Source organism: Doryrhamphus excisus, chromosome 21 (assembly GCF_030265055.1).
Source record: "Doryrhamphus excisus isolate RoL2022-K1 chromosome 21, RoL_Dexc_1.0, whole genome shotgun sequence".
NCBI classification, from domain to species: Eukaryota; Metazoa; Chordata; class Actinopteri; order Syngnathiformes; family Syngnathidae; genus Doryrhamphus; species Doryrhamphus excisus.
The window spans coordinates 2,498,103-2,511,302 of NC_080486.1; the positions used below are offsets into that span (position 1 = coordinate 2,498,103).

A 13,200-nucleotide genomic window follows, 5' to 3' on the forward strand; every position below is an offset into this window, starting at 1 on the left:
TGCCATTACTCTATAAGCGGCTGTCAACTTGGCAGTCTCGAGAAGGTGAGATGGTTCCACACTCAAATGATGGTTCTGTCCCTCACCCTAAACTGGGAAAACCGCACATCCATTTCTGTGTCCGCTGAGATGATGTCACATACGCATCTTCCCTGGATGGCAGATATATAATCATACAAAGCGTGTGTGTTCAAGGCCAATGTCACCCAGGGCTAATCATGCTATCATATGATATATGCTCCCAACACGGGGTGCGCCACTTTTGCAGGGAGCAACACAACATCAACGCATCAAGTCTTGCATTCCGTCGGCCTTCACGACTCTCATTTCCTGACTGCTGAAGTGAGATCGACGATCCGTTTCCCATCCGTGCAAAAGCCTCCATGACTCTGAGCTGTCAGCTAAGGGAAGGCATGGGAATCGATCCGTAGAATGTGACCGCGCGGTGGTGACTGGCCCCGGCCCAGTTAACTATAACCTGTCCAAGTACGCCGATGTTTATTTTAAAACATGTCAAATTTCTAATTTGTCTTGGCAGTGCGGCACCATCGACTCGGGCTCCTACGTCAACCTGACTGAGAGAAACCTGCAGGATGCTCAGAAGTTCTTACTGATGCACGAGGTGGTCCAGCCCGTGGCTCCTGTGCCCTACTTCATGGAGGACAGCGTCCGTTTCAGCCACGTCGCCGTGGATGTGGTGCAGGGCAAAGACATGCTCTTTCACATCATCTATTTAGCTACTGGTAAGCGCACCATCCGGCGAAGAGATTGGGTAGAACCTGAAGTCTGTATTTATCTGGACAAAGCACTGTATGAGTCGCTAGCATGACTGGAGACGCTAACAGACCTGGCAACCTTGAGGAAATGTAAGTGTAGTGTGTAGGTAGTATATATACGTAGTATACTGCATAGTACACACCTCTTCTTCCGCCCCCCTGGCACCTCATAGGCTTTTTGGGTGGTGCCCTGCCCAGCCATTTGTGAGAATTTTATTATTTTGGGATGTGTAGCGCACCATTGAGGCGCACCATCGAGGTGCACCATCGAGGTGCACCATTGAGGCGCATTGTTGAGGTACACCATCGAGGCGCACCATTGAGGCTCACTGTCGAGGCGCACCGTTGAAGCGCACCGTCGAAGCGCACCGTCGAAGCGCACCGTCGAAGCGCACCGTCGAAGCGCACCGTCGAAGCGCACCGTCGAAGCGCACCGTCGAGGCACAACTGTCTCCAGATCTGCAGGCGAGAAATATCACTTAGTTCCCCCCCGGCTCTCCGCCCCCTTCCCCCGACACTTCACCCTCCGTGCCCCCACCCCTGGGGGGGTCCTGTCCCACTTTTTGAGCTGGCACTGCAGTACAATCACATTTTTGTCGCCGACTATCACACTAGGTTATACGATTCGTTGAAGAAAAACCAAATAATCAACCTGTAAGCTTCCACAACTGACTGTTTTAGGATGTGTAGCGAAGCCTGACTTTTATGTTGTTGTTGTTTTTAGTGGTAAGTACATTATTGAGGCATAACTCTCCATATCTCGGGACAAGAAATATTGCATACTCGCATTCACCGCACACCCCAAGAGGGATGACTGACTAAAGGTTATTTTAGGACGTGTAGCAAAGCCTTTTCCATGCTAAGTTATCATCTAGTTCCAGGGACAAGACATATTATATAGTATAGTATATAAAAATATAGTGTAGAAATAGTATATTTCCCCATGCAGCTCACCAACCCCAGAACTCCCCCACCCACTGACGGACTTTGACAGCTTTATTTAAGGATGTGTAGCGAAGCCTGACTTTTTTTTTTGTTGTTGTTTTTAGTGGTAAGTACATTATTGAGGCATAAATCTCCATATCTCGGGACAAGAAATATTGTACACTCGCATTCACCGCACACCCCAAGAGGGATGACTGACTAAAGGTTATTTTAGGACGTGTAGCAAAGCCTTTTCCATGCTAAGTTATCATCTAGTTCCAGGGACAAGACATATTATATAGTATAGTATATAAAAATATAGTGTAGAAATAGTATATTTCCCCATGCAGCTCACCAACCCCAGAACTCCCCACCCACTGACGGACTTTGACAGCTTTATTTAAGGATGTGTAGCGAAGCCTGACTTTTTTTGTTGTTGTTGTTTTTAGTGGTAAGTACACTATTGAGGCATAACTCTCCATATCTCGGGACAAGAAATATTGCATACTCGCATTCACCGCACACCCCAAGAGGGATGACTGACTAATAGTTATTTTAGGACGTGTAGCAAAGCCTTTTCCATGCTCATCTAATTATCATTTAGCTCCAGGGACAAGACATACTGTATATTTCATTATCATGTCCAAGTTAGCGGCAATGGTGTCTTCCATACTGTTAAGCCTTTCTTCCTATCACCCCACTCCCACATGTGGTTTTTGTTAAAACAGCCAAGCCATTGTCTCCGAAAATAAAAAAAAGAGGAGTGGAAAAGGAAAATACTCCGGAGTCAGAAGTGATTACGAAGACGTCTTGCACATATTCACGAGCTCATTGTGCGTTGTCGCCGACGATCAGCACGCTGTTTGATCCCCCACCAGTGTGACAATCTGCCATGACAGCCTGCAGAAAGTGTTATCAGTGGGACACTCAGCAGGCGTTTGCTGTCGTGTAATATTTCACTTGACTAAAGCAGGGGAGAAAGTAAACTGCGTTTAAACGCACGGATACGCGTCCATGTTGTTTTGTTTTTTATTCTATTAAGAAAACACGTACACAATGTGTTCATTTGGCAAATGAACACATTTAGAAACCTTGCCAAGCGACCCCAAGCCTGTGCTCCTAATCACATACTATTATTAATGCTTAAACTCACTCTGATTTGCTATGGACGGCCCGCTCGTTCCAATTAGGGTTCAAACATTTTAAATATGGGCTTCTTCTTTTCATATGTTCAAAAAAAAAAAAAAAACTTGCATCCAATTACCAGCAACCTTTCTATTCCCCACCTTGCGTGAAGCTATTAGCAATTCACTCACTCCGCACCTAATTACTTTTTGCCTCAGCCAAGGGACTTCATGTGTAATAGATGATGTTGGTTTTAGCCCTCTCCAAGGAAAACCGCCCCTAATTTCATCTCTGGGGGGGCGGGGGCAGGGGGGGGGGGGCAGTTCACCAAAATGAAAAAGTTCAGGGTGTATTCATTTGTTTCTACCGCATGCTGACTCCTCCCTAAAGAAAATGTTGTTCTTTTGGTAGTTTCAGGGTTCTTGTTTCAGGGGTTTTGGTCTGCAGTCTTTGCACAACCAGGATGTATTTTACCTCCAGCCAATTGCAGCCATTTTGTTTCATTTATCGTCTGTATTCTGGATGCAAGGTATTGTTTACACTGGTCTGTAAGTGTCAACTGGTCATCCAGCACAGCTCTTAAGGTGTCAGGGATGTTGTACACTAGTTTGGGGAACTCACCTGGTCTAGCCAGCCCGTTCCCTGCCCTATATGTACTTGGAATGAGAGTCGAGTACTTGCCATTAGGCTCAAAGCCGGAACTCTCAACTCGCCATTCAGTGTGGCTCTTAAGGTGTCAGGGACTGAGGTTTACCAACGTACTGTCACACATCCACACTAGTTTTTGTAACTCACATGGTCTCGCCAGCCCGCTTCCTGCCATGTGCTTGAACCAGGGTCCTTAGAATGAGAGTCGAGTACTTGCCATCAAGTTCAAACCCGGAACTCTCAACTGGCCATCCAGTGTAGCTCTTAAGGTGTCAGGGACTGACGTTTACCAACGTACAGCCTGCCCAAAACTTGAACCAAGATCCGTAGAATGAAAGTCGAGTACTTGCCATTAGGTTAAAAACCGGAACTCTCAACTCGCCATCCAGTGTGGCTCTTAAGGTGTCAGGGACTGACGTTTACCAAAGTACTGTCACACATCCACACTAATTTGTGTAACTCACCTAGTCTAGCCAGCCCGCTAGACCAGGGTCCTGAGAATGAGAGTCGAGTACTTGCCATCAAGCTCAAACCCGGAACTCTCCACTCGCCATCCAGTGTGGCTCTTAAGGTGTCAGGGACTGAGGTTTACCAACCTACTGTCACACTTCCACACTAATTTGTGTAACTCACCTGGTCTAGCCAGCCCTGTACTTGAACCAGGGTCCATAGAAAGACAGTCGAGTAGCTCAAACCCGGAACTCTCAACTCGCCATCCAGTGTGGCTCTTAAGGTGTCAGGGACTGAGGTTTACCAACATACTGTCACACTTCCACACTAATTTGTGTAACTCACTTCCTGCCATGTGCTTGAACCAGGGTCCTTAGAATGAGAGTCGAGTACTTGCCATCAAGCTCAAACCCGGAACTCTCCACTCGCCATCCAGTGTGGCTCTTAAGGTGTCAGGGACTGAAGTTAACCAAAGTATTCATGCACGGAAACACCAGCCGGCATGCATTGTTAAAGTGAGTTAAAGTGCTGACATGACATGGACCTCTTCCATGGGGGGACATGATGGATGTGATGCTCATAAAGGGGCCCATGGGACACATATTACTGTTAGAACATCAGCAAGAAGTTCATGTTGCATCATGGGGGACCTGTACGTGAACATAACGTGTCGACGGTTTGAACCCCCCATTGCACTTGTAACGTCATTTCTTCTTCTATGTTGTGAAATCTGACTTCCTTCCTCTCCTTTTAGATTACGGCACGATCCGAAAAGTCCTCTCCCCCCTCAATCAGTCCACCGGGAGCTGCCTTTTGGAAGAGATCGAATTGTTCCCACCCAGGAAAAGGCAGCCCATCCGGAGCCTGCTGATCCTGCACAGCCGGAGCGAGCTGTACGTGGGAGTACGAGACCAGGTCATCAAGATCCCCCTGAAGAGGTGTAGCTACCACAAGGGCAGAGAGTGAGTCCGTTCATCTCCATGGAACGTGTCCAAAGCTAATTTAAAGCTTCCTTTTCCGTAAGATGCTTTTTATCCGAGAGGGGCTTGAGGAAAAACTTTCCGTCGGGTCTTATTCGGAGGCGCCGACAGCCGCTTCGCCGTCTCCTTTTCATTGTCACGCTGGTGCCGTGTGAGGTTGTCGGCCGTATCGAGTGTCCCCCCCTCCTTGGAGCTGGCGGTGCTTCAAGTGTAAAACCTGAGACAGAGGCCCGGGTGTTAGGACTCAACACGAGGGTGGGATCCCATCCATCATCGCACACGGGAAGAATCACAACAGCGTTCCTTGTCACGCTCTCCAAACCTTGTTTTTATGGGAATAAACTGCCGGCTCATATCTTAGCTGTGGTTTTGCGATATCGGAACGGTGCTTTGTCACCGACTTTATGTGCTTGATGTCGTATTTCTCGCTGCTGGCGGCCCTTTCTCGTATTATCCTAAACTATTCACATGCTGGGTTTGGGTCATGCGTGTACCCCATGTTGAATTTTTAATGCCTCATTGTTATAGAAGAACTCGGGATGTATTTCACACCGTGCCGTCCAGGCAGTTTGATACCCGTGATTCATTTATGTCGCCATGTGACTAATATCCGTATTAAAAGAGTCATCAGACTTTTCACTGCTTCCAGTAAAAAGCAGGTTCGGGCGAAGACGCACCAAGCTACGGCGGATTTATCGGAGATATGCTAATCAGACAAAAGTATTAAGAAGCAGATCCTTGTCAGCGTTTCAGGGGATGGCTCCTGTCTCTTCCACCCTGATTGAACGCTAAAAGCTGAAGTCCATAAAGCAGGGGTGTCCGAGGGCCACATGGTGAAAAATGAAAGGATGCGAGGACCACTTGGGTATTATGGAAAGGAACACGTGTAGTCAATAAAAATACATTGTTGTGGGATCAAACCTTTGGGAGGCAATAGAAACCTCACTAATTTCTTTCGGATGAAAAGTACACACAAATTGAAATATTTTATAATACTTTATTCCTCCTTTTTTTTACCCCAGATGGACAGAATGACCATCTGTCTAAAGTATGGCCTTTTGTTTTTTTTTTGTTACTAAAATTATTATTTTAAATTTTCTAAAATATTTTTTAATTAAACAAAAATAAAAATGCAAAAATATAATGTGTATATAATATATATAATTATGTATAAATTATATATTTATGAATTTTATGTATATATATAAATTATATATTATATATAAATGATAATGTAATCAAAATTCTCAAATTTTCAAAAAAATCATAAATTTAAAAATAAAAATAATGCTAATATTTAAAATATATTTTTCCTATATTTAGAAATTTTGAATGTTTTTTTATTTTATTCTTTTATAAAATAAAAAAATATATGCTATGTTAGCCCAGTCAACAGCAAACAATAAATATAAGTATATAATACATATAATTATATATAAATTATATCTTTATGAATTTTATGTATATCTATATATATAAAAAATATATATTATATATAAATGATAATGAAAGCAAAATTCTCAAATTTTCAAGAAATTCATAAATTTCAAAATAAAAATTATGCAAATATTTAGAATATATTTTTCATATATTTAGAAATTTTTTATGTTTTTTTTATGTTATTCTTTTATAAAATAAAAAAATATATAAAAAATATATATATGGTATGTTAGCCCAGTCAACCCACATCTTTAGCTGACTTGACGGCTAGTTGGCAGGCTTTAATTGAAGATGTGTAGTTTCCAAAACATCTTCATGATTCGCTAAAAAGCCAACTAATTACGACAATTTCATCGATGTCTTTATGCATGTAGGAGATGAATAAAAAATTGCCATTTCCATGTTTTTCCCAATTTCCAGAGCATGCGTCGGGGCTCGAGATCCTTACTGTGGTTGGGACCTGCTCCTGAAGAAGTGCACCACCTTAGAGGAGAGCGCCCGAATGAGCCAATGGGAGCAGAGCATTACAAAGTGCCCTGTGAGTACGCCATTCTTCGCTACTACTTTGGCATGATACCAAAAAGTCATGAAATGCAACGCATGGATATGAGCTCAGTTTCTTCAAACGCGTCATTTCTGGGACCAGAGGCTCTGCGCTGCATCCCGTGTTCAAAGGCAGGCCTGTCACTCTTCGGCAATGACGCAAAACATGGCTTAGGGCGAGAGAATACATGGAGCGTGCACACGCCGTGACACGGTTGTCATAGCAGAGAGCCTTCTTTGTAATCAACAGACGCCGTTGCGGCGACTTTTACAACAACTCCTCGCTACATTTGGCCGTCACGCATACAGAATGAGCGTACTTTGCATAAACCCGAGGCATTCGGAAAAAAAAAAAATCCTTAACATTAAGAGAGTGTATTCATGTGCATGTTATAAATGATCAGTATGCATGCACGGATGGCGGTAATAATAAAAATGACTTAACAGACAGCTGTTTGCATGCATAAATATGCATCTGCATAAAGCCTACCGGGAATAACATGGAGTCGCACACTTTATTTTGACGTAAGACTGCAGGAAAAATCATCGTTTTGCTTATTAAAAAAAAAACGTGTATTGCATTGCGATGGAATAATTGCTGCCTTTTAGCAAACCCGAGCTGTTGCCGTCGTATTACACTGACGTGAAAATGTGCCACGTTTTGTTTTTGTTTGATTTTTTTATTCTTTTTCTTCCTCGCCACACACAAATAGTCGTTTTTCGTCCTATCTATCACAGAAAAAGTGAGAGAGAAGGCTTCAGAAATGGGTGCAGATGTATAATTTAATATTTTTAATACATCTGGATTGGATACACAACTTAAGATGTGACTATAGGGGTGTTATTTCATGTCTAGAGGACTCTAATTGTGCTCAATGTATTTTTTAGATTTTTTTTTACGATAACTACAACTATATTCTATTTTTAAATATGGAATTCTACTTGGTAGTAATTAATTTTTTTGTAAATTGCAATTAGAAATTAGTCATCCCTTGCTATATCACAGTGTTTAAAAAATTAATTAGTAAATGACTTGTCTATTATTGATCAAAACATTAAAATACAGGTGATATGTAGTATTAAAGTATTACCTTAAAACTTTACCTTACATTATATTACCTTAACACTGCATAAAGTCAGGTTCTCCTCCCAATTTGGTGTGGAAGTGGTAGACTTGTCTATTATTGATCAAAACATTAAAATACAGGTGATATGTCGTATTAAAATATTACCATACAACTTTACCTTACATTATATTACCTTAACACTGCATAAAGTCAGGTTCTCCCAATTTGGTGTGGAAGTGGTAGACTTGTCTATTATTGATCAAAACATTAAAATACAGGTGATATGTAGGATTAAAATATTACCTTACAACTTTACCTTACATTATATTACCTTAACACGGCATAAAGTCAAGTTCTCCCAATTTGGTGTGGAAGTGGTAGACTTGTCTATTATTGATCAAAACATTAAAATACAGGTGATATGTAGTATTAAAATATTACCTTACAACTTTACATTACATTATATTACCTTAACACCGCATAAAGTCAGGTTCTCCTCCCAATTTGGTGTGGAAGTGGTAGTTTTTTTGTCTTCTTAAGTTTAGAAAAAAATCATTTTGAGGCTAACTGGTTAGCTTGTTAGCTAACAAAGGGCTAAGGGTGCAAACAGTGAATAATAGGTGTGTAAAAGTGCTTGTTTTTGAGGGACAGTTTCCTGGTTTTCATGTTGTTTTCACCTCTAAATGCATTCAGTTTGCATTCTACAGCAGAAATAAAGGCATAAACCTCACTGTACCAATACTTTTGGAGGATGCCGTATGTGAATTAGTGATAGAATAATTCATATCCATAAGATTTAGCCTCAAATATAGCGCCAGAACAAAATATGAGAACCTTCCACTTCCATTTAGGTTTTCCTGTATTATTGTGGACACTTCAATTTCCTTCCATTTCTGCTTCCTGGCGTGTCTATTCCCTGCAACATTTTAATACCCAGACAACATTTTCCTATTCCGCACACTTCCCGTTGGGTTGCGGCTTTTTTTTTTCCTGCCAGCACCTGAGCAATTCCGCATGTGTCATAGTTGATTTGTACTTATTTTTGGCGTCTATTTGAGGGAAAACAGATTTCAACTTGCAGCCTCACTTCCCACATTCCCACATTCCCAAGGCCGGGCGACTTCTCCCACGTTCTATTTCCTCGTTTGTCATGGCTTAACAGGTCCGTAATGTGACAGTGGATGGAGGTTTCGGAGCCTGGTCCGGGTGGTCCGCTTGTAGCCATAACGACGGCGGAAACGCCGGGTCCTGTTTGTGTCGGACGCGGGCTTGCGACAGCCCCGCCCCGCAGTGTGGCGGCCAGAAGTGTCACGGGATCAGCGTTGAGGTGGCTAACTGTTCCAGGTGGGTTCTGTTTTGATGGGAATGTCGCTACTTTGGTGTTTGGTGGATTTTTTTTTTTAAGCTCACTAATTACTTGGGGGTTTCTTTGACAGCTGTCAATCAGTTTGAGGTCTGATCTCAGCATGCGAGGAAACAAAAGCAGCCTGTGTGGGTGTTTGATGAATGCCATTTCTTTTATAAATCATTCCAATAAAAACAAACATGAGAACATGGAAATTGCAGCCATTAAATATGAAATTGCCAATTATCTTCCTGTAAAATATGACTTATTTTCCGTTTGTTATGAATACTCTTTGATTGACATGTCCCAAAACAACCCAGACAAAGAGTATCTCTCGATGTCAATTGGTTTTATCCTTATGACCGGAATATCTGCTCCGGGTGATAACAGCCTTCCATGTGCGTCTCCATAGAAACGGAGCATGGACTCCCTGGACTTCCTGGTCCCCATGCAGCACCAGTTGTGGTATCGGCTTCCAGGTCCGGCAGCGCTCCTGCAGCAACCCGACGCCTCGCCACGGCGGACGAGTGTGTGTGGGGCAGAACCGCGAGGAGAGGTACGTTCAACGCTGTAAAACGCTGTAAAATGCTGTAAAACGCTGTAAAACGACGCCCCTGGTGATATGACTGGGAGTTACTGGGAGTTGGTTAACGCCACAATTCCAGTTATTTTCTTCCACTTATCCTCACGAGGGGGTGCTGGAGCCTATCCCAGCTGTCTCCAGGCGAGAGGCGGGGTACACCCTGGACTGGTGGCCAGCCAATCACAGGGCACATATAGACAAACAACCATTCACACTCACATTCATACCTATGGACAATTTGGAGTCGCTAATTAACCTAGCATGTTTTTGGAATGTGGGAGGAAACCGGAGAAAACCCACGCACGCACGGGCGAGAACATGCAAACTCCACGCAGAGATGGCCGAGGGTGGAATTGAACCCTGGTCTCCTCGCCGTGAGGCCTGCACGTCTGACTCATGGCGTCATCTTACAAACAACATTTAACTCATCACACAGCAACTTAACACCCAAAAGGTACCATTAATTCATTCATTTTCTACCGCTTATCCTCACGAGGGTCACGGGGGGTGCTGGAGCCTATCCCAGCTGTCTTTGGACGAGAGGCGGGGTATACACCCTGGACTGGTGGCCAGCCAATCACAGGGCACATATAGACAAACAACCATTCACACTCATATTCATACCTATGGACAATTTGGAGTCGCTAATTTGGAGTCGCCTAGCATGTTTTTGGAATGTGGGAGGAAACCGGAGTACCCGCCACGGCGGACGAGTGTGTGTGGGGCAGAACCGCGAGGAGAGGTACGTTCAACGCTGTAAAACGCTGTAAAACGCTGTAAAACGCTGTAAAACGCTGTAAAATGCTGTAAAACAGCGCCCCTTGTGTTCCGGTATAGAATTGCACATCACGTTCAATCCCAGCCAAGAGCTTTAAAAACAATCAAGGAACATAATGGCATTCCCACAAGGTCGCTGCTTTATGTGTGTGTGTGTGAGTGACAGGAAGAAAAGCTCTGACTCACTCGGGAAGAAGTCAATCGACACCACTTGTTTTTTGGATTAAAGTGCAATTTCAACTTCAAATCCGCTTATTGATGTGAAAAGTGGTGTCGGGTTGGGGTGGGAGGGGGGGCCGGGGGACGAGGGGGGGGGGGGGGGGGGGGGGCATCAACGCATGTTTGTGTGTGCTTCTAATCTCCTAAAGCGCACCAGATTGTAATCCACTCTCTTCTTCCACACTTCCTGTCGCCCCTGGAGTTCCGCCATACAGTCTCACGACAAGCGTGGCAGATTAGTAAACATTAAAAAAAAAAGGATCGCTCCTAATCGGAATATAGCTTTTCATTTTCCATGAACAATAGGAAGACTATCTGGGAATTCTACAAAGAGTAAATATCTTCCCTAAGCCTGGGAAGCTAATACCGCTCTTAGAAAGGCAGCTGCACCAAAACACTACAAAACGATCATTAAAGCCGTTTTATGGCACGCGGGAAAAAGTAGTCAAATAAACTGCATGGCTCTAATAAGGCGGGAATCTCGTTAGAAAATGATGACATTAAGTGCCATCATCCCGCTTTGGAAAATGATGCAATTCCAGATGATGTATGCGTGAGCAGGTTAGTCGTTTGTGTTAAAGAGTGGTGCAAAATGCTTGGAAGTTTGCGTTTCTAACTAATAAAAGTAATGTGGCTGCACGGTGGTGGAGTGCTTACCACGCAGACCTCACAGCTAGGAGACCGGGGTTCGATTCCACCCTCGGCCTTCTCTGTGTGGAGTTTGCATTTCGTTCTCCGATGTACTCCGGTTTCCTCCCACATTCCAAAAACATGCTAGGTTGATTAGCGACTCCAAATTGTCCATAGGTATGAATGTGAGTGTGAATGGTTGTTGGCTGGCCACCAGTCCAGTGTATACCCCGCCCGCCTCTCACCCGAAAACAGCTGGGATAGGCTCCAGCACCCCAAGCGACCCTCGTGAGGAAAAGCGGTAGAAAATGATTGAATGAATGAATGATTTGGTTGGCTGCACGGTGGCGAGTGGCCACACAGCTAGTAGACCTGGGTTCGATCCCACCCTTGGCCTTCTCTGTGTGGAGTTTGCATGTTCTCCCCCCTGTGCATGCATGGGTTTTCTCCAGGTACTCCGGTTTCCTCCCACATTCCAAAAACATGCTAGGTTAATTAGCGACTCCAAATTGTCCATAGGTATGAATGTGAGTGTGAATGGTTGTTTGTCTATATGTGCCCTGTGATTGGCTGGCCACCAGTCCAGGGTGGACCCCGCCTCTCGCTCAAAAACAAGCTGGGATAGGCTCCAGCACCCCCCACAACCCTCGTGAGGATAAGCGGTAGAAAATTAATGAATTAATGGTACCTTTTGGGTGTTAAGTTGCTGTGTGATGAGGTAAATGTTGTTTGTAAGATGACACCATGAGTCGGACGTGCAGGCCTCACGGCTAGGAGACCCCAGTTCAATTCCACCCTCGGCCATCTCTGTGTGGAGTTTGCATGTTCTCCCCGTGCATGCGTGGGTTTTCTCCGGGTACTCCGGTTTCCTCCCATATTCCAAAAACATGCTAGGTTAATTGGCGAATTGTGTCGAAATATGCCCTGTGATTGGCTGGCCACCAGTCCAGGGTGTTACCCCGCCTCTTGCCCGAAGACAGCTGGGATAGGCTCCAGCACTTCCACGACCCTTGTGAGGAAAAGCGGTAGAAAATGAATGAATGTCATTCCCGACATTCCTGCCTCGTGGTATGAAGCGTCCGCCGCCACGTAGCTAAGTTTAGCGGCGAAGCTGATTGAGCGGCGGCGTCTGTTGTGGCCTTCACATGTCATTTTCCGCTCAGGACGTTTTAAAATTACAGTAAGGACGTTGGTGCATTCACTTGCTATCTCTATTCCGTCAATAATGAAGGGAAGTGGGCGGGGTCGTTCCACAGACAGACAATGGCCGCTGTCGCCGTGAGCAGTACGTCTATTGAATTTCAATCAGCGATCCACCATGACAGTTTTTGGTATTGCACCATTGTTGCGGTCGGGCCGTGTTGTGTTAGCAGATCATGATGTCAGCCTCATGAAGAATACATCACCTGCAGTCACGCTGCTGTTTCATCTCCTCTGACAGGTACTGCAACGAACACCTGCCCTGCCCTCCTCACGTCTACTGGTCCGCCTGGTCGGCATGGGAACGCTGCAACGTGCCCTGCGGCGGAGGCATCCAGTCGCGGCGGAGGAACTGTGAGAACGGCGACGACTGTCCCGGGTGTGGTCAGGTAGGTCACGCGGGGAGTTTACATTGTTTGGGTTCTCAGCATACCCACATATGCTGGTCTGGTTTAAACTGGTGGTATTACTGGGAGTTACTGGGAGTTGGTTA

The 13,200-nt window shown here is 44.6% G+C and overlaps 1 protein-coding gene across 8 annotated transcripts in view; it reads left to right on the forward strand.

Annotated features, from left to right (window-relative positions):
• Nucleotides 1-13,200, forward strand: part of sema5a (sema domain, seven thrombospondin repeats (type 1 and type 1-like), transmembrane domain (TM) and short cytoplasmic domain, (semaphorin) 5A) — a 157,661-nt gene that overhangs the window by 107,515 nt on the left and 36,946 nt on the right. For all 8 annotated transcript variants that reach the window (XR_009120672.1, XM_058060784.1, XM_058060786.1 and 5 more), the window contains 6 exons: nucleotides 539-743; nucleotides 4,678-4,885; nucleotides 6,764-6,881; nucleotides 9,116-9,297; nucleotides 9,711-9,854; nucleotides 12,949-13,096. Coding sequence is in view for 7 of the 8 variants with exons in the window: in XM_058060784.1 (XP_057916767.1) it covers nucleotides 539-743; nucleotides 4,678-4,885; nucleotides 6,764-6,881; nucleotides 9,116-9,297; nucleotides 9,711-9,854; nucleotides 12,949-13,096 (1,005 nt within the window). In the remaining variant the exon portion in view is untranslated. The remainder of the gene's footprint in view (nucleotides 1-538; nucleotides 744-4,677; nucleotides 4,886-6,763; nucleotides 6,882-9,115; nucleotides 9,298-9,710; nucleotides 9,855-12,948; nucleotides 13,097-13,200) is intronic.